Raw genomic sequence first — 22,293 nt, forward strand, 5'->3', positions numbered from 1 at the left:
GAGGCAGGATGCAATGCTGAGGCTAATGGGGGAGCAAACTGACATGCTCAGGTGTCTGGTGGAGTGGCAGGAAAGGCAGCAGGAGCACAGACCGCTGATGCAGCCCCTGTATAAGCACCTGCCCTCCTCCCCAAGTTCCATATCCTCCTCACCCAGACACGCAAGAACGCTGGGGGGAGGCTCCGGGCACCCAGCCACTCCACCCCAGAGGATTGTCCAAACAACAGAAGCCTGGTATTCAATAAGTTTTGAACTGTAGTGTGGCCTTGTGCTTCCCTCCTCCCCTCATCCACCACCTCACCCGGTGCTTCCCTCCTCACCCACCCCTCCTGGGCTACTTTGCAAGTTTTCCCCCTATTTGTGTGATGAATTAATAAAGAATGCATGATTTTGAATCAATAATGACTTTATTGCCTCTGAAAGTGGTGATCGAAGGGGGGAGGACAGGTGGCTTACAGGGAAGTAGAGTCAACCAAGGGGCGGGTTTTCATCAAGGAGAAACAAACAGAACTGTCACACCGTAGCCTGGCCAGTCATGAAACTGGTTTTCAAAGCTTCTCTGATGCGCAGCACACCCCACTGTGCTCTTCTAATCGCCCTGGTGTCTGGCTGCGTGTAATTGGACACCAAGCGATTTGCCTCAACCTCCCACCCTGCCTTAAACATCTCCCCCTTCCTCTCACAGAGATTGTGGAGCACACAGCAAGCAGCAATAACAACAGGAATATTGGTTTCGCTGACTTTTCCTTTCACTTTTTAACCGTAGTCCTTGTATGATTCTTACAGAGAGTAAGAGATAGGGAAAAGGGAGGTAAAGAAAGTGGGGGAAGGGGACAGAGGGGACAAAGGAGTGGGAAAACACCTGCAGCTTCTTGTATAGCAGTAGGGGCTCAGAGTGAAACTTCCCCAGGAGTGGAGGGCTCTCAACCTGCTCCTGCTGAATCCTTGGTCTACGACTTGCTATAACAATGTCCAGCTCTTTGAGACCTAGTCAGGAAAGACAACTCTTTCTGCAGCCCCTGAGATTGGAGATTGGGATTCCTGCCCCCTACTGCAGGCTTTAGATCCTGCTCTGCTCTCCTCTGATCACTGCTACACCATCCCCAGCGACTTCTCGCATTGAACAGCTGCTGGGTCCGTGCTTTGAGAGAAGTCCGTGTCCATGTCCTCATCACTATCGTGATTGCGCTATCGTCGCCTCCTCGCCTGCTTTTGCAGGTTCTGCACATACTGCAGGATAACGCATGAGGTGTTTACAATACTCACAACTGCAGCGGTGATCTGAGCAGGCTCCATGCTTGCCGTGCTATGGTGTCTGCACGGGTAACCCAGGAAAAAGGGCGCAAAATGATTGTTTGCTGTTGCTTTCACGGAGGGAGGGAGGGTGACTGACAACATGTACGCAGAACCACCCGCGACAATGTTTTTGCCCCATCAGGCATTGGGAGCTCAACCCAGAATTCCAATGGGCAGCGGAGACTACGGGAACTGTAGGATAGCTACCCACAGTGCACCGCTCCAAAAGTTGACACTAGCCACAGTACTGTGGACGTACTCCGCGACTTAATGCGTTTAGTGGGGACACACACAATCAACTGTATAAAATCGCTTCCTAATAATCGACTTCTATAAAATCGACCTAATTTCGTAGTGTAGACATACCCTTAGATAAGGAGTTCAGTTACTGTTTCCCCAAAACATTTATATAGACAAATACATCTAGAGATATATTACTTGAGTGTATGGACAATCATTCCACCCATGCTGTATATTGCTCAGCCGTGTCTTGAGTGTGTCAGGTTAGATGTGCAGCATCCCCAAGAGAGTTTGAGTAAACGTGGAGAATTTCTAAGGGCACTTCAGTTTACTTATAAAAATATCACATGCTCATGAAGGATGTGGTGTGGAGTATGCAAAAATAAAAGCAATTTATACACTGTTTATATCTATTTCTAAACCCATTCAGTTTTCTTGATGGAGAGCCAAGGACATTTTTTTGCTGATAGCCAGGTGCAGAGATATTTTCCAGTGGTTTTGTCTGGTTTAACGCAACATTGCCTAGAGGTATAATAACACAAGGCTGACTATATCTAGTGTGCTTTTTAAAGGCAAGACATTTAAAACTGGCTTTTCAAGGGACTGCATGGCTCAGAGGATCATCATCCTTAGTTGCTGTTGGAGTAAAAGTATTTCATCATCCTCAGAAACAGAACAGAAATATGTATTGGACACTTCTGTCTTTACTGCATTATTTTTGGTAATGCTACCATCTAGTAATGGATGAATAACAGTGTTAGGATTTTTTTTGACTAGTGGTAACATGTATTAGGCAACAAAAGTAAGAATCATATTTCATTAATATTTTCTTGCCCCTAGTCTCTGGTCTGAATGACATCTTGGACAGAGAGAAGGGAAGAATGTTGAAAATAAAAGGAAACTGTCACCAACTCAAGAACATACTTGAATGATTAAGGGGGTACACCATTTCCCTTAGCTCCATAGATTGCATCAATCTTTCTGCTGATGATAGGAGCGGCTTTGGAAGCAAAAGCTATGGCACTGGACATGACTGATTTTGCTTTCTCAAGACAACAGAGAAATATGGAATGGGGGAAAGAAGTGATACATTGTGTTTCTTAGAAGCAAATTCATCAGACTTCTCTTGTTTGAAGGTCTACACCACCCATTCACAAACAGTCTTTCCAGTTACCCTGATGTCAGCATTGAAGGGTAAATCATGCTGATTCATACTCCAGTTTGTGAGATGCCCAAAGATATTAATATCCATGGGAAAAAGTCTTTATACAGAGCCCCCTCTTGGTGGTGAAAATGGTGCTATTAATGATCTGATTGGGGTAGGTTTCAACTTTTCTTGAACTCATCAGGGGAATGTGTTGTGAAGCCCACAGACAAAAGACTGAGGATTTCACTCCCAATTTCTATTATGTTTGCAATAGATGCATCATCAAAATAGGCCATTTGGATACGTCATGATTGGAAACATGATAATTTCATAGTTCTTCATTCTAGGAAAGTGAGAGTGAGTGTGATGGATAAACTGACTCATTATAATCGTCCCAAATTGGGGTCTTGTTCAGAATGGCATTTATAATGTGACTGCAGTTGGTGTGTTCTCATTGTTTTGCTGCTGACCCTGATGGTTTAGCAAGCCTACTTCTACAGAGCATGTGTACCCCTCATTGTATAACAGTGATTTATTCTGAAATTGAGTGATAGGCTAGGGCTTGCCAGCAAGGTGAGAGGTGTTCACAGTGCACAGATCCATTTTCTCCTTTACCCATATATTTTCATGATTAGAAAGCAGAAGAATATAACACCATTCCAGGAAAATACTCTTTCAGGGTAGAAGAAAAAAATTAAATATGCTGGTGTTACGGGTTCAGTCACAGAGACCCCTTTGGGACTGTCACCTGACATGCTGGAATTACCTCTGAGCCCATTTTCCCTGCTAGCTTGGGACTCCAGAACCCTGCCGTCTTGAGCCACACACACTAGCCTACTACAACACAGACCCAGGTCTGGTCCACGCTCCCAAAGCTGCAGACTTTAACAAAAAAAAATGCTCAGCAGGTCACCTATCTCCAGCACCCAGACACCCAGTTCCCAATTGGATCCAAACCCCAAATAAATCCGTTTTACTCTGCATAAAGCTTATACAGGGTAAACTTATAAATTGTTCACCCCTTATAACACTGATAGAGAGATATGCACAGTTGTTTGCTCCCCCAGGTACCAATCACTTACTCTGGGTTCAATAATAAACAAAAGTGGTTTTATTAAGAATAAAAAATAGGATTTAAGTGGTTTCAAGTAACAACAGACAGAACAAAGTGGCCAAGCAAAATAAAGCAAAAACATGCAAGTCTAAGCCTAATACATTAAGAAACTGATTACAGATAATATCTCACCCTCAGAGATGTTCCAATAAGCTTCTTTCACAGACTAGACTCCTTCCTAGTCTGGGCCCAATCCTTTCCCTGGTACAGTTTTTGTTACTTCCAGCTCAGGTGGATTTATCATGACTGGCAGCCCCCTTTGTTCTGTTCCACCCCCTTTTATAGCTTTGGCCCAAGGCAGGAATCTTTTGTCTCTCTAGATCCCCACCTATCCTTCTAAATGGAAAAGTACCAGATTTAAGATGGATTTCAGCATCATGTGACATGGTCACATGGCATGTGAGATCCCCCCAGCCTCCATCCTTCCTGGGCTGGCTTACACGAACACAGGAGGGCTTGCAAGTAAACAGAGTCATTTACAACCAATTGTTCTTGTCAATGGGAGCCATCAAGATTCTAAACCACCATCAACGGCCCACACTTTGCACAATTGCATTAGGACCCCAGAGTTATACTTTACATTTCTAGCTTCAGATACAAGAATGATACATACATACAAATAGGAGGAATATACTCAGTAGGTTATAACCTTCATTATGATACCTTACAAGAGACTTTTTGCATAAAGCATATGCCAGTTACATCATATTTACACTCATAAGCATATTTCCATAAAACATATGGAGTGCAATGTCACAGCTGGGTTCCTACTGGGGTATAAATTGTTTGTTTTCAGTTAACCAGACCTCTTGTCCACAGCCTCAAATTCCAACCTTGCAGATATGGTATATGAATTAACATGATATTTTATTATTTATTTCCAGTAGTGCCCTCAGTGAGAAGACTAGGGCTTGGATTGACATCATTCTATCTAACTGTTTTCTTTCCAGTGATTTATCAATGTCTTTTAGATTGTAAACATGTTTTTTTTATTACGAATCTAACAAATGACTTCTTCTTAAAGGGGACGTGCTACACGCACATACACAAAAGTCAGACTTTTTTTATTAAGTAAAAAAGAAGTCTTGAAAGGGGCTTTTTAATAGAAAGGTTTTTTTCTGTTTGTTTATTTACATTAGAAATTCAGGTTTGGAGAACTCTGTGATGGCTGGAGAACTAGTAGGATAACACCGTAAGTACCAAGAAAGTGAAACCTGATTAACTGTAAAAGATTTTTATTCAGACTGCTTAAAGGCAATCTGCAAAGAAAAGAAAACTGGACTTGTGCCCCATTTTTCTTCTTTATGATGTATAAGAAAGGATGTAAAGATGTTGGTAGTTTTTTAAGGGTTTTTTTCTGCTCTGTTTTCATTTTGAAATGCAGGTCTTGTATAGGTTGGAAGACCATACTGACTGGAGAACTAGTGAAATGATTACACCAAAGAAGCCAAAAGAGTGAAAGCTGAGCAAGTGAGAGGGGAGAGGACTTTTATCCAAACTGCTTCAAGCATTTTGGGTTTTCATAGAATCATAGAATCATAGAATATCAGGGTTGGAAGGGACCTCAGGAGGTCATCTAGTCCAACCCCCTGCTCAAAAGCAGGACCCATCCCCAATTAAATCATCCCAGCCAGGGCTTTGTCAAGCCTGACCTTAAAAACTTCTAAGGAAGGAGATTCCACCACCTCCCTAGGCAACGCATTCCAGTGTTTCATCACCCCCCTAGTGAAAAAGTTTTTCCTAATATCCAACCTAAACCTCCCCCACTGCAACTTGAGACCATTACTCCTTGTCCTGTCCTCTTCCACCACTGAGAATAGTCTAGAACCATCCTCTCTGGAACCACCTCTCAGGTAGTTGAAAGAAGCTATCAAATCCCCCCTCATTCTTCTCTTCCGCAGACTAAACAATCCCAGTTCCCTCAGCCTCTCCTCAGAAGTCATGTGTTCCAGACCCCTAATCATTTTTGTTGCCCTTCGCTGGACTCTCTCCAATTTATCCACATCCTTCTTGTAGTGTGGGGCCCAAAACTGGACACAGTACTCCAGATGAGGCCTCACCAATATCGAATAGAGGGGGACGATCACGTCCCTTGATCTGCTCGCTATGCCCCTACTTATACATCCCAAAATGCCATTGGCCTTCTTGGCAACAAGGGCACACTGCTGACTCATATCCAGCTTCTCGTCCACTTCACCCCTAGGTCCTTTTCCGCAGAAAAAGGCTGTTGTTTTTTTTAACCCCTATTTAATTCCAATAACCAATTAATATTTTGGAAAAGGGTAGTCTTTCTCAAAGGTTCAACATCATCACCCAGTCTATTAAGGTGTGGAACTCAGAATAGACATCCCTGGGACCTCCCAGAAGTCCTCCAGCAAATCCAGGGAAGACCAGACTTGATATTTCTAAGATATAAAAAAGAACCTCACAAACAAACAAACAAACAAACAAATAGACAGACAGACAGACAAACAAACAAACAAAAACCTGCAGAAGAAAAACATTTTCAGGCTTTTTTATTAGAAACAAAGAAGCAAAAAAGGACACGGGCCTAATCTATAATGAAATCTTTGCCAGTCACCTTTAAAACCCTGAATTTTTGTTAATACATTTTAATTTAAATGTTGGAAATACTCTTGGGAGAAAAGATCTTTATTTAAAAATCAGCATGCCCACCCCTTCAACTATGTTCTGAGAAAGCTCCCAATACCTATTTCTGAGACCTGTAACAATGGGAGCTCTGCTTGCATAAGGACTGAGAAAGACTTCAGTATTTGACTTTATGTGACTTTTAACCTGAGTATCTCTGATATGTCCGTAAAATGCACCTGATGTTTCCCTCAGTTGTTGGAAATCAGTCAGTTTGCTGTGAATTAATTGACCATCTCTCTTAGCTATGTGTGTCATGTTCAGAGCTAGTTTGGATTGCAGCGAGCTACATTTGTAAATTGAGAATGTTAATTTCAACATGTTAGGCCTTCTTAACTTCTGTAATGGATTTATACACCTGCATGTTTGCAGAAATCTTTCCCAGAATAACTATTTATCTACTGTATTCTAAAGTCTACTAAAACAAATGCTGAAAACCAGCATTTGACAAGACTGTATCTCTCCATGCCCTGATTCTAAACTCTTGCACAGACTTTGACCCAGAGTAAGCATGTTCCTGTGGATAATTTGCTAGGTTAGTTCTATGATGCCAGTTCATCAGTCTGTCCCTATTTGCAAACCACTTAAGAATGTGCTTAAAGCCCACTGGCATCAATAGGACTTAACCACATGCTTAAAATTATGCACATTCTTAAATGCTTTCATGGATAAGGATATATTTAAGCACCTGATTAACTGCTTTGCTAAATTAAGGCCTATTTTCTTTCTCCCTGACTACATGCCAAGAACCTGCAAGCTTCTAGCTTTGTCCTGCAATATGCAGTATATCAAACACTTCTCTTATTTGGGGATTTAGGGACCAATCCAACTCCCATTTAAGCCAGTGGAAGCCTTTGACTTTAATGGGAACTTGATCAAGCCCTTTGATATTCCTTCAGAGTGGTGCCTTCTGCCAGTATTTACATCTCTGGTGGCTTTGTTGCTGCAGTTCAAACTGGGTTTGCATTTACGTCCAGTGGGAACTATACTGTGACTACCTAATGCAGAAGAGACCCTGAGTTGAGATTCATGGGTCAGTTCCAGCTAAAATGTTTTGAGATGAGATTAGAAGAAACAATATAATATGGAACCATCTGTTTACCTATATGAAACCTGAAGCTCACTTGATTAGCCAGCAGAGGGATTTTGAGTGATTTGGGAAGCGCTCTGTTTTCTTGAACCATTTAGGCCTTGTCAGTTGTCTTCTGAGTGGCAGTAATGGCTATTATTTTCTTTGGCTTTGCATCAGTATGTTGCTGTTAGTACTACCGTAAACATAAGAAACAATGTGGTTTCTGATGGGAGTGCTCCATAACTATTGACCTGACAAAAAGGAGATTATCTTTAAGGATTCCTGTTGTGGAATGTTGAGTTGGATGCAATTTTTCCCACTAATACACACACACACACCCCTTGCTTGCTTAGTTGTGTTTTCTCTTTGTTTCTACTCCAGGAAGTGTGTCATGAAGAACAGTTCTTAGGTATGCCTCAGTCCTCAGCTGACACCTGACCAGCAGAATGCAAATAACTCTGTGGTTGTTAACAAGGTCAAAGTTAAAAAAGAAACCTGCTACACTATATGAGGATTTTCTTGTTAATCTGCACATTTGAGGAGACTGATATTTCACTTGTATGACAAGCTAGTGCAAAATGACAGGGCAAAATGTGCAGAAAGGAGTAGTTATAGCCACATGTAGTTTCCATCTTACTTCTGGCTGTTTTAGAAACCTAGCTATCTGTGTCTCACCATTTCCCACTGGAATTCCATACCAGGCCATTGGGGGACATCATTATTAAATTAGGGGCACCGCCAGATGACTCACCAATGTTTTTATTAAAGTACCTCGTCCTTTAATTTGTTTGAGCCGTGCTGGCATTTTGAGGAGAACCCAATTCAATAGCACAGATATAGATGTGAGGTCTTTTTTAGGAGTGGTGGGTGAAATTCTGTGGCCTGCATTGTGCAGGAGGTCAGACTAGATGATCATAATGGTCCCTTCTGGCCTAAATATCTATGAATCTATGAATCAATTCAATGTACTTTTTATGGGTTTTATTAAGATAATAAGCAGACAAAATATAAAACTAAATAAGCATATCACTTCCTAAATTATTCCACTTCCCTAACCAATTAAAAATCAGACAATGCAATGATTCAGTTCAGATCACAGTCAGCATCAAACTGATAAATAGATGAATTAACCGTAACATAAAATGGAATTAATACATTGACAAGAATATGGAATGAAATCGACACCTGGTCAAGACATATAATATCTATAATAAAATCATGAAGTCACTGTAATATGTGAGGAGTCCTTATGCATACTCATCCTGGACATTTAAGGAGATGTAGTCTCTTTCTCAGACCTGAAATGCCATTATGTGTTGATTGAATGATCTGTTCCATTTCCCCCCTCCTAGCTAATTTCTCTACTTTCAGTACAGCAGTGGTCAGCAATTTGTGGTTTCCCTTTTGGGCAGAGTGGTTTAATCTGGACACCTTTAAGAACTCAGGGTGACACCTTTTGATGTGGGGTAGGATCTGCTTAGAATTTGGGTTGGTATATGATTAATAGGGCCTTTCTAATATAAATTTATATTCATGTGCTACCTAAACACATACACTCACATTCACCCTTCAAAAAAGTTAGAAAAATCAGTAAATTAGCTGCAGGCATCCCCAGGATTGTGTTAAAATAAGAAACAAAAACAAATAATGTTACTTATCTAAGAAAAAGGTTCTACTCTTTGACTTGCTTGGTCTTTAGAGCTTCAGAGTCAGGGATTACAGTGTAGGGGACTAGGTGGTGTTGGCTGTGTTCAATACCATATGCTGGCCAGTGGGATTCCTCTGGGCAGCTGGCTTGGCTGGTCTGTGGAAGTCTGGGTCTCCTCTTTCTTTAGGACTAGCCCAGGGAAAGTTGGGGCATCAGCCATTGTGGTGACCTGAGAGGAACACCTTGACCTTGAGCTTTAAAGTTGTGATTTGAGCTTGTTACACTCCACCTCTCCAGAGATTTTCTAAGCAATTTGGGGAATCCCAGCTCTCACACCCCAACTGCACATTCCAAACCTGATTGTGTGGAGTCAAGCTTAATCTCTGGTCCCTTCTGAGTGCTCCCCTCCAACTGGCAGATGTTTTTCAATCACCACCCTAAACCACAAACATGGGCTTTATTTTCAAAAATATAAGAGCCTGGGACCAGTATGTGGTGATTCCACGGAAACTGCTTCAACCCTCTCCTCTACAGTAACGACAAAGGGGTGTATCTGGCTCCTAATCCACTCAGACCTCACCACTTCCATGGATGTGATTTATGGTTTAGGGATAACGCTCATTGTCTGTAGCCCACTCACACATCTCACTCACTCAGCGCTTCTTAATATAATCTTAGGGCCTCTGGACCACAGCAAAAATTTAGGGACTGACAGTGACTTAACTGGGGTAAAAGATTGCCTTTACTTTGACAGGGCCTAAGGACAGAGGGGCTTTTAAGATCTTGTTAACCTAAACCTGATTTCAGATAAAGCAAATTAAAGTTTTACACATTAAGCCACACTGCTTTAGGCCTGTAACCCTCGGAAGGCTGATGAAATTCAACATTCTCTAGTCTCTTCCTCTCTGCCTCCTCGCTGTAATCCATCTCCTTTATCCCGGTTTTACTTCACCTGTAAAATTTCCTTTCCTCTTGAAAAATCCTTTCCCTCAATTTCAAAATAAATGCTGGGCTAAGAGTACTTCGTCTATTGGTCTAATTGTGTTTTGCTTTGTTTTGAGCAGAGCAGGCACATTAGGAGAATCTTAGAGCACAGAATGGGACCATTAAACCTTGGGATAGGGTTAGTGTTAGGGCTAGTAGGTGGACCTGAGCTAGTTTTAGTGTTCGGGTTACTGGGTGGCCTCAGGATAGGGGTAGGATTGGGGCTACCTAGATGGACCTGAGGTAGGGTTAAGGTTAGAGCCAGTAGATGGCCCCAAGTTAGAGTTAGAGTTGGGCTATGTAGGTTTCCCTAACTGGGTTAAGGTTGGGGGCCAGTAGGCAACCCTGGGCTAGGCTTAGGTTTCACAGGTGGCCCTGGACTAGGGATAGTGTTGGGGCCAGTTGGTGGATCCAAGCTAGGGTTATGGTGAGGGTTGATATGTGGCCCTGGGCTTGTGTTAAGGTTGGTGCCATTTGGTGGACTTGAACTAGGTTTAGAGTTTGGGCCAACTGGCGGCCCCAGGCCTTCAATAGGATTGATATTTGATATTACACACAGGACTTTTATATATATCCCGAATGTTAGGAAATAAAGCAGACCTATTCTACCTGTGAGATTTTTAAAGACTAAGGGCCACATTTCCCCTTTGTTCCACATGCAGAACTGCCATTGACAATAATGGGAGATGTACTCCCCATCCCCTGCACAGACTCAGCCCTGCTGCTAGCACATTGAGAGATGGAGCAGGGGAGCCAAGTCTCTGTCCATTCCCACCTTTGCCTGCCTACACCCTGCACAGGACAGGGGAGTCGTGGCCTTGAAGAGACTTCTCTCCCACTGTTGTGACTTGTGGGGTGTGTAGACAGAGCAGAGGAGCAAGGCAGTGCCTCTTTGTGGCTGCACTGGGCAAACAATGACCTGTCCATACATGTGACATACACGCTGTACGCCATGTGGACTGTTGCTGTGAACACAATGGCTGTTGTATTTGTCTACAGTTACTGGCATGCTAGAATTGAGTTCATAGGAAATTTACAGCCTATAAAGCACTGAATTAAATTTACGTTTCTGCAACTGCATTGAAGACTATGAATTGGCATGAGCGTAACTGAGGGCAAAATTTGGCCCACTGTATTTATCAGAATCAGTCTTCTAAAAGCAAAAATAACTCCTCTTAGAAAGGTTAGAGTATTGTATTTTAGAGGAGTGGCCAAGCTCAGTTGGTGGTAGCAGTGGCGAGAAATATTTAGGAGGAATTTCCTAGTTTAGACAAAGCCAGCATGTAATATCACTTCTCTGGGCCAAAGTTTCCCCCTGTATAAAAGAGAGATGAAAATATTCAACTACTGCACAGGAGGGGTTGGCGGTTTAATTAATATCTGGAACCATTTTGATGGTAAAAACTACATAAGTGCAAAATATTTTGGTTTGTTTCTTCCTGCTCTGAGTCCTGCCAGGCTCCCTTTTATACCATTTGGCATTATAGTGGTATGGTGCTATTACAGAATTTCATTTTCTGCATTCATCACATTCATTGTCACCTGTTTCTCTACTACGGGGAAACATTCTAAAGGGAACAGCTGCTAGATGGATTATATTTTTATGCCTAATCTTTACATTTTAGGTCATCAATACCATGCTCAAATATTTGCAGTGTTCTGCGTCACTAATATAGACATCCGATACACAAATTCTATTCCTTTCCTCCCAATATTCAGGAGGTAATCCCTTATCCCTCACAATCACATGTAATTTAGGATTAGACCACTGATGGGTTAAGATGTGAGTGCCTCAAGAAGCAACTGAAATAGCTCTGAAGAGCACATTCATTCTGTACGAGCATGATATTGCTTGGAGTTTTTTTAGATGATCGTCAGAGCTGCAAACAGCCTGTTCCATTTTGAGTTTATTGGAGGTACTTTCTTGTTCTTTCTGTGTAATGCTCTACATAGATGAATAAACCAGAATCTATAACAGCCGAGCCCAGTATTATTAAGCAGGCCCAAGTTCTGTTGTCAGTTATACTGAGGTTGCACCAATAGAACTGAGAGCAAAATCTGATGTAGAGTTCAGAAAATTAACCTCTGTTCCTTGTCTGCCACTCCTAATTTTGTTAGATTAGCCCTTATTTGCACTGTGGTATGCTACAGTAATAGTCCAAAACACCACAGTTTAACATCAGTGATACTGCAGCGTTTCTTCATCCTCTTCTGTAGCAGAAAATGACAGAGCCTGTCTAATAGAATGATAAGGGAGCATCTCCTTGCTGAAATTTTTTCACCCAGGATTTTCTTCCACACGAGGGTGTTTAAATAGCAAAGAATGAAGTTGAATGCAGGTTAAGTTGAACAATTAAACCCTGTGCCCTGTTCTGTCTGTGTACTTGAGTTGCCTCCAGCCTACCTCCCTGTGTTCTGTTTTTCGGGTGTTCTCAGTAGAAGTCCCTCCAGGGAACACTGGCCCTCTGACTCCAGTTCCACTGATCATGATACATCTTCCCAATTTTACAAACATTTTAATATAAACATTAAAAACAAGTAATTGATGCCCGGATCCCCACTTTGGCCTGAGGTGCTGGTACATAGCCAAGTTGGAGTCCTTTCTTTACCACAGACTCAACTGGTTACCCAGGCTTTGAGACAGGCCACTCCCGTTGTGGTTGCCTGTTGGGGAAACTCTCTCTCTCTCTGCGGGTCTAGCAAACTGTCTCTCTCTGGAGTCCTCCCTCTTCATGGGGTTGGCTTCTGAATGGTTCTCTCTCTCTCCATTCTGTGATAATCCCTGCGTCTCTGGGTTCGTGTCCGCTGGCTTGTGTCTCCTGTTCCTTCGGGCCACTTGTCCCACTTGTGGAGTCACCTCTTATGACCTGGGTGCCACTGCAACCCTCACCACTCCTTGAGTCCATTCCATGTCTCTGTAATGGCTATATCCCTCAGAGTGCCTGTCTCCAAGGCTGGTAAATCCTCGGCTGGCTTGTCATACTCTAGTGCCTGCTTTCTCAGATCATTAGCCATCTCATCTCAGTGACGTTTCCATCCCTCTGGCTGCAACAGGTCTCCCTTCATTGGTAGCAGGTTTTGGTCTTTCGTTCCATCATTGTCAGTGCTGGGCTGTTTGGCACCTCTGATTACACTATTACTGGGTGGCCACGGGTGTGCTGATGGAATCGCTTCACTCCAGATATCACAGCCATCATACCCCTGTTCAGTCTCTGACAGGAGTCTGCTGGCATAAGCGAGCGGCTGCTCCTGCAAAAAAGCTACACCCAATCCTTTCTCTGATGCATCACACTGGAGTGCCAGTGGCTCTCCTGGCTAACAATACTTCAACACAAGGGTATCCAATATCATTTGCATCAGCATGTCAAATGCTTGCTGTTGGGGACATTCCCAGTCAACATTCTGAGCTAACGCATGGGTTGTGGTACTGTAGTCAGGTGTGGACAGAATTTGGACAGAAAATGTATCACTTCTATGAAGCCCAGAACCCCTTTCACATCCACTGGGGCTGGCGTGTCTATAACTGCTTTGATCTTCTTGGGCTCTGCTGTCAGTCCCTCTGCTGTGAGCAGATGTCCAATATATGTCACCTCACAAGTCATGTTTTTTCTGGGTTGAGTTTTATGTTCTTGTTACTGCATCGCTGAAGAAGAGCTTATACTTCTCCGTCATGGTCTCCTTTGGCAGCAGCATCATTACTTCTTTCGCCTACAATGAGGATACCATCTGTAAATATTTTCACACCAGTCAGTCCTGTCAGCAATTGAGTGAGTCTCCTCTGGAACACCTCTTATGTCCCTCAGCATGCACAGCCATCTGTAGAGACCAAATGGTGCTGCAGAGGTTGTCAGCATCCTAGACTCTTTATTCCGGCATATGTGCCAAAACCAGCTCTTCATATCACAGACCGTACGGATTCTGGCTCTGGAGAGTTCTGGCAAGATGTCATCAATTATGGCATCTTTTCAGTGGCTTTGCGTCTATGCAGCTGCGTAATTTTCCTGCTGGCTTCTATCCCATGCCACGCTGCCTACCCAGGCTGTACTGGCCTCTACCAGTGCTATGATACACCTATAATCTCAGACTTTCTAGCTCCTTGCATACTGGATTACATATTGCCACGGGAATTTTCCTTCGTGATAAGTTCCACTATGGAGTCTACTCCCAGTTGCAACTTTTCTTCAAGGCACCTGTCAACTTTGAAACATCCCCATAGGCTTTTAAAATTGCCTCCATAGTCCATGGGACTCCCTTTTGTTTCTCAAACGGCAGCACCCTGATCAGATCCATGGCTTGTATGGCCATATTCCCCAAGGGTGACTTGACAGACTCACTGATTCAAGACAGGTTACTCTCCTGCTGTTGTCATCCTCCCACATGGCCGGGTCTGGGAACAGCTCAAACTCTTCCTTCCACTGGGCCCATCGCTGGACTAGGTTTGGTGTCTGCAAATCCAGGGCTCTGGGTGGCTTCAGACCAAGTGCAATGGCTCACGCTGCCAGCAGCTGCACTTCAGAGAACTCACTGCTCAGATGCTGCCACCATGTTTCATTAGCAAAGAGTGAAGCTGGGTGCAGTAGAGTTGAACAAGTGGAACTTCATTAAACCCTGTGCACTGTTCTGTTCACATGGCTGAGTTACTTCTAGCCTAGCTCCTGTATTTCTTGTTTTCCTGTGTCTCCTCAACAATAGCTCCTGCAGTGAACATGAGCCCTCTGACTCCAGTTCCACTGATTGTGATAGAGAGGGGACAATTCAAGCCAACAACTAATACAACCTCAGTAATAGAGAGGAAATGTCCAATTTGTCGTACTCAGAATGTTTTGCAGGAACATCTCTGTTCTGATGCACTTTTGATGAATCACAGGCAGGGCTCTGATGGAAGCCTGCCTCATTTCCTTGCAGGCTGCTGGAGACCCCAAGTGGACTGCTTCAAGCCAGGACCAGCCAGTTAGGGTGGAAGCAGAGCTTCCAGACTTCGAGGACAGCTGGGTCCCTACGCTGCCCAACTCCCAAGTTGGTAGGCCTGAGAGCCTGGAATGAAACTATATTTCCAAATACTGACATTTCCCATGAACCAGAAATCCCATTTCAGCCAGCTCTACTCAATCCCATTGTACGCTTATATTCATGTATACACAGAGTACACTCTTAAAAGCACCTTTGAAGAACATTCTTTTTCATTGAAGCAACTGTCACAGGATTATCTGTCATGTCTTCAGGGTGGTAACAGAGATGTCTTGTCTTGACAATTCTCCCAGAAAATGAAGAGAAGATTGGAGACTCCCTGAGCACCATATCTCTAGAGAAAAAACACTAGATATCCTGACTGTTATTGATTGAAAAGATATATTGTTTGTGCATCATATTCTCATCATTTTTTAAAAAAAGTGCCTAGAATAATAAACCAGCCATTGATTCTGGAAGTTATTGTGTCAGAAACAATATTATCAAACTGGGAGCGTACACAATTTTTGTATACTCCAGATCTCTCATTTTTCACAGTGCAACAGCGTTAGTTGATAACAAAACCTGTCGCATCTGGTATGTTCATGAGAAATAATAAATGTGATAGTCACATGCATTAGTTCTGTCGATGGCAAATGAAGAAGGATTACAGGAGAGACTGAATGTAATGTTTGTGACTGAGGACATGAGGGAACTGAAGAAAGATTTGCCGGAAAGCACTGGTAACTTTGTTTTACCTGAAGGCAAGATGGTGATAGGGAAATCATATTTTTTGTATACAGCAGATGCTGCAATGAACATGGATTCAGAGAAGCTAGGTTTTAGTGGCTGGCTCTGACACTGGCTTAGTGTGTGTGATTTGGGGCAAGTCACCTTCACCCTCTGGTTTTCAGTTTTGTCCATTTGTGAAATGGGCATGATCAAATGTCGCTCTCGCTATAAAGTGCTTTGAGATCTATGGATGAAACGAACTCCATGTGTGCGAAGTCCCTAAGTGTGCAGCTTTGGATTATTCCATATATAAAAGCACTAGAGTTGAGCTTTTTATTATTTAGTGCCTGGCACCATAATCATCTTTTACAGCAACGAATGGCCCCTGGTGTCCCCGCCAGCCCTGATAACAATGGACATTACGCCGAAACACTTTATTTCATCATAGGTTCAACCTCGGTTGCTCCCCAACCTTTGATCAGCTGGTCACTGGGAAAAGATGGCTGCTGAAGCTTCTGCATCTTCCCCTGTGGTCCTTATCTTGCTTGAGATTTAAAGCCATTGGAATAATATTTTAAAATTAGCGATAACTATTGCATTATGTTTTCGAATTTGGGGACAGTAAAAGGCTAACTCAGCAGGTGCTCAGCCCTGGTGTGAGAACCAGAGGGTTTTCAAGGATTTCTGCCATTTTGGAGAAATTTTTGTTACTGTTCAATTTCCTTTGGAGCATTTTTAGTAAGGCAGGGGTGGGCTTGGTTGGAAGATTTAATGGCATTTTTATTGCCATTCCTTTTTTCTGAGCTGATCTTGAAAGGATCCCTTGCATGATATATGAATTCTTTTCTCTTTGTAGAACTGACATCAGATACAAGGAAAGGAGAGCACATATTAAAAATAAGCCTTGAAGCTGGCACTAGGGGAGAAAGTTTTTAAGATGCCTGGAAGTTGCACAAGCAACAGAAGAAGCAAAAATATTTTGATTTCTCTTGTGCAGTGGTTCTCAACCCACAGCCTGTAGGCTGCATGCAGCCCAGTTAGCACACAGCTGTAGTCCAGCTCAGCTGTGTGCTAAAGGCCAACCCACGTCCTGGGGTCCACCAGGTTCCCAGCTGCCCAGTGCGGAGGGGTTGGGCCAGTGGTGAGCTGGAGCAGGTTCGCACTGGTTAGCGCAAACAGGTTGTTAAATTTTTCAGCCGGTTTAGAACCGGTTGCTAAATTTTGCAGCTGGTTGAGAACTGGTTGTTAAAGGGGTGGGCAAACTCCTGTCCTGCCCGTCCCGCCCGAGCTCTCGGCTCCCCCTGTGAATTTGTACTCACTCGGCAGCACTGCACGCCTTCGGTGGCATTTCGGCGGCGGGCCCTTCACTCGTTCCGGGTCTTCAGTGGTGGGCCCTTCACTCATTCCGGGTCTTCGGCGGCACTTGAGTGGCAGGTCCTTCAGTGCTGCTGAAGACCTGGAGCGAGGGAAGAACCTGCCGCCGAAGTGCCGCCGAAGACCCAGAGCAACTGAAGGAACCGGATCTTCAGCTTCTGGCAGCTCATCACTGGGTCCGGCTGGGCTGCCCCGCCTCACTGCGCGGAGGGGTCGGGGTTGGGGATGCCAGCCCACCCCATGTGGCAGGAATTCAGGGTTGGGGCTGCTGGCAGGCCCCGTGAGCTCCGGGGTCCGGGACTGGGGCAGCCAGCCCACCCCATGTGGTGGGGGTCTGGGGCTGCCGGCAAGCCTTGCGGGGTCTGGGGCAGCTGTGTGGCAGGGGTGGCCACATATGCAGCCCACAATGTGTAATAAGTTGAAAACCACTGCTCTAGTGGCTCTGGGTTTGATTCAGTGTGAGGGGTGGGAAATAAACTCTTCCTCCCCTTTCTGCTTTCTATTACATGGAATAAAGTGAAGAAATATTTTATAAGATACTTCCCCTCCCACATAAAAAAAAATCACTGCTGATCTTTTTTAGGAAACACACTACTCATTACTATGGAAGTTCCTGTAGAAAACATCCAGCCAGAACCCTTGTCTAAGCCCTGAAATGTAAAAAATATGGCAAGGTAACCTTCCATTTCTTTTGTTCCATTGGCTTTTAAGCACAACCAGTGATTTAGACTCCTCTGAAATCATAGATTAAAAAAGGAAAAGGAAATTACTGATTTCTGTTGTTTTTCTGTAGAATTTTTATTACAATAGCATTTTCGAGTGGTCCTGGGAAACAGCACCCTGCAGTTTTCCTTAGATCATCACCATACCAACTGTTGTTCAGTGACTGGGGGGTGTTAAAAGTCAAATTAAAGCAAACGTGTTCCCTCTGATTTTCCTTTCCGGTATCCTCCTGTGTCCACCTGTCTCTCCCAAATAAATGTCCCACACCTCAGACACCTGCTGCTCCTTCTGGGACTTTTATTCTTAGCACTCAGGCAGATCAATCCATCCATTTGAATTACCTGCTTCTGCAAATTTAGACATCTCTTATATGAGGAATCTTAGAGCCTAAGATAGGTGAACAAAATCCAAGTCAATATGTACAAAAAATAATGGCATTAAGTCCCTCCTAAAGGATTCTGTCTGACTTTTGTCACATGTTAGTTAGTTTGCCGTCTATAATTAATCATTGGCTGATTACTTCCCTTAATGTGGGTTTTCAAAGTGAATTACAGTTAAAAAGATATAGAAGAAGAGGAAGGGATTATCTTGCCTCTATAAATTGGTCAATTTCTTATTTGATTTTTTTCCCTTTGAACAGTAAATCACCATTTGACTCCTCCGAGATCATGTCTTTAGGTGCTGAGAGAGCTCTTGAGAAAGGATTTCCCACCAGCCCCCTTCACCAGTGCATTAATGAGAATACCAACTTTTGTATGCCAGCAATCCTTCAGGTTATAGTTCAAATACTCACGAGAGAATATAAGCTTTTCTCAAGCACCTGCCCACTCTTTTTGTAGGCAGGGGACCTAGGTTTTAGCGCTGGCTCAGCTATTGACTTTGTGTGTGTGATGTTGGGCAAGTTATTTTTCTTTTTTCCTGGTCTCAGTTTATTCCTCTCTAAAATGGGAATGATAATGCTTGGCCTTTAAAAAGAGCTTTGAGATCATGGATGAAGAGCACCCTGTAAGAGCTAAGTCTTGTTAGGAAGTTTTAGTGTTGAATGGATAGTTAAAAGTCTGGGTATGTGCGGGAACCTTTATTATGAAAGTGACTTTGCCATGTCAAATCTGAACTCATCTGATGGGCAACAGTAGGACCCATGAACAGGCCTGGGTATAAGACACATTTTTTTTGGGAAATGGCTCAAAGAGCACATAACTGTCTCCTAAATGTACATGTGACTTGGGGATTAATAACACTATAAAACACCAAATCTCACTTCTCCAGAGACACTCCATGAATAACAAATAATACTGCCATCTTCAGATTACTCACCACCTTGAATCTGTTTTCTGATCAGTCTCAGAGGCCTTGTCTACTCTTAAATGTTTCACGGGTATAGCTATGTTGGTTAGGGGGGTGATTTTTTTTTTTTTACCAATAAAGCTATGTCAGTAAAAGCCCGAGTGTAGATGCAGTAATAATGGTATAGCACTTTTATACCGATCTAACAGTGTCCACACTAAGAGGGTTTTGCTGGTTTAACAATACCAGCATAACTATAACAATAAAACCCTCCTGGTGTAGACAAGACCTTAGTGAAATGACATGATTAGAACTAAGGTCATGGGTTTTCCATGTTATCTTGAATGCAGAACTGGTAGAGTGTGAGTGAAAAGTCGTAAAGGAATCCCTCAGGAACATTTTAGATCAACTATGAATTTAAGGATAACCCCATCAAGGGGGATGAAAAAAATCGCAAGGCAAAAAACAAGCACGTATGCCTCTATCCTGTAATGAGCTCGGATTGGGTATGGGGATAGGGTCCTTAATATACATTTTGTTCTGAAAAGTTTCTGAATAGAAATATTCTGAAAGCAATAGGCTTGCCCAGATGTAATTGAGGGCAGCATCTGGTTGCAGAATATTTATTATTGATGCTGATGCACAAGACAGAAAGAACTTGGCTTGAGTTTTGAATCCTAAGGCTGTTTGTAGGACTGGTGGTTAGAAAAAAACATCTTTTTACTTGTAAACTAAGCACTTCTGCTATGGAATCACTCAGGCACCATAAATGTAGAATCCTATGAGCCCATTTCTTCAAAGTCATTTTCAGAGTAGAACTGAACATTAAAGTGTCATTTTTGTTCTGTGATCAAAAGTGTCCCTCTCCCTGACTAGACTCAGATATTTTACAACTGCCCACCTTTCCCTGACAACAAACAACCTTGCCAAAAGTGCATCCAGCTTCCCACCAGTCGTTCCGTGTTAGAACGTCACATAACCACATGCATTCCCCTACCAAGCCCTTCCCCCCCCCATTTGCATGTGCCTGCCTGCATGCACAAATGCATATGTTCACTTTCAGGCACACGTGCAAACACACACACACACACACACAGAGTTTTACCATTCTGTCTCTTCCTGCCTATCTGGTCTCCAAATCATTTTTGAATGCCGCCAAGTGCTCTTTTGAGTCTGCCAAAAGCTGAAAAAAGCATTTGGAGAAGCAGCAGCTTGGGAATAGAAGATGCTCAGAGTAACTATTAATTATGTAACTCTAGCACTAGGGCTCACATGAGACCAGTGACTGTTCTATTGAGGGACACTAAAAACAGAAATAGCCTCCTAGAGCAAAGTTAAGCACTAAAATCCTGCCTGTAGTAAAAAAAAATGCAAAATCCCCCTCTCTTCCTGACCTACACACAGAACTGGTCCAGAATATACCACAGATCTCCATAGCCAGGATCAGCAGGAGAACTGTCCCCAAAATCTAGAAATGTTTCCTTCAGACTTTAGTTTACCGATATACAGCTCCCTGTCCTGCCACCCTTACTCACGTCTGAGTAGCATCTTACTCTGGAGCTCCGGGAGAGAAAGTGTGGAGCTAAAGAGTGTCCTTTAAATTCTCTGATAAAGCTTAAACCTCACATCCGGGCCAGCTCAGCTGACCAGTATACAGAGGACAAGGCAGTGTCCCCACCCACTGTCTGCACCCTCACACTGTATTTCAAGTAGCTCGTGCCCCTGGTGGCACATCTCTGAACAGAGGGAGTATGACTGGGCCTGGCCCTTTAGAGGTGGCTTAACTGGGGACAGCTGCTTTCACTTTACACCTACATACCCATGTCAGGGTTAGGCCCAATTTAGCCCCATTTGCAAGGCTGCATAAATGGCAGATTAAGATTCTGGGCCTGGCACATTAACTGTCTGGCTTTGTGCCTGCCCCTGTTTGGAACGCTGATTGTCAGGACGCCTTGATGGGAAAGGCTAGCCTTATGGGTAAGATAGTAGCTTGGGACTCCGGAAATCTGGTTGCCATCCCTGGCACTACCATAGGCCTAGGTTGGTGTTTGGGGAAAGGTACACGGTGGTTCTTCTTCTTTCCCAATGGGTTTTCATCTTGAGTTAAAAAAAAACAACCACCAAAAAACCAAAACAGGTCCATCCCCAGTAAAAGGCCACGGTGCACTGCAGCTCACTCATTGGGAGCCCAGAGGAAAACAGGGGGACGTATAGGCCATGCAGCTCATGTGAATTACCAAAGAGGGAAATTATCCCAAGTGCATGATGATCACTGTCCAGGAGAAGCCTTTGCATCTTTGTCCTTCTAACCTTTTCCTTTTTTCTCCCTCTCCAGTTTGTTGCTCAGCCAAACTGCCAGCAGCTGTTAGCTACACTTTGGTATGACGGCTTTCCAGGATGGAGGCGGAAACACTGGGCAGTCAAGCTCTTGACCTGCATCACCATTGGACTGCTATTTCCTGTGCTTTCTGTGGCATATTTAATTGCACCTAAGAGCAGGCTGGGACTGTTCATTAAAAAGCCATTTATAAAGTTTATCTGCCACACCGGTTCTTACCTAACCTTCCTCTTCATGCTACTTCTGGCATCGCAGCACATTGTCAGGACTGATCTCCATGTGCAGGGACCACCTCCCACTATCGTTGAATGGATGATCCTACCCTGGGTTCTAGGTAAATCAGAGGAAACACAAATATGCTTGGGCCTCAACTGGCAGACTTACGCTCATGATAACTGCATGTGGATTAATTGCTAGTCTCTGTGTTATCTGCGTGTAAACAGGTTTGGCAACCAAATCTGGAAACTTCATTAACTGCTGTCCTTCTTCTGGAACTATGGGGCTAGGGCTGTTTTGTTGTTTTTATTGCCATCTACTGTGTCTTTTGGCATAGCCCTCAGGAAGCTGCACCAACCTGGGGTAGCCGCGAGAGGTGCTGTGTCCGTTTGATGCACAGTTCCTTCCTCGCTTCCCCTTTGCTCTGAGTGGGGAAGGGGCATCATAACTGGCTGCTGGCCTATACCAGCAACAAATTGTGACTCTCTCTTATTGGCTCCACTGCACTGGCTGGTGCACGGGGGAG

General features: G+C 43.6%; 1 protein-coding gene across 6 annotated transcripts in view; it reads left to right on the forward strand.

Annotated features, from left to right (window-relative positions):
- TRPC5 (transient receptor potential cation channel subfamily C member 5) overlaps positions 1–22,293 on the forward strand; it is a 151,022-nt gene that overhangs the window by 79,835 nt on the left and 48,894 nt on the right. For all 6 annotated transcript variants that reach the window (XM_075132494.1, XM_048864316.2, XM_048864318.2 and 3 more), the window contains one exon: positions 21,549–21,885. In XM_075132494.1, coding sequence (XP_074988595.1) covers positions 21,549–21,885 — 337 coding nt within the window. The remainder of the gene's footprint in view (positions 1–21,548; positions 21,886–22,293) is intronic.

The sequence above is a fragment of the Caretta caretta genome, chromosome 9, assembly GCF_965140235.1.
Source record: "Caretta caretta isolate rCarCar2 chromosome 9, rCarCar1.hap1, whole genome shotgun sequence".
In the NCBI taxonomy this organism is placed as follows: domain Eukaryota; kingdom Metazoa; phylum Chordata; order Testudines; family Cheloniidae; genus Caretta; species Caretta caretta.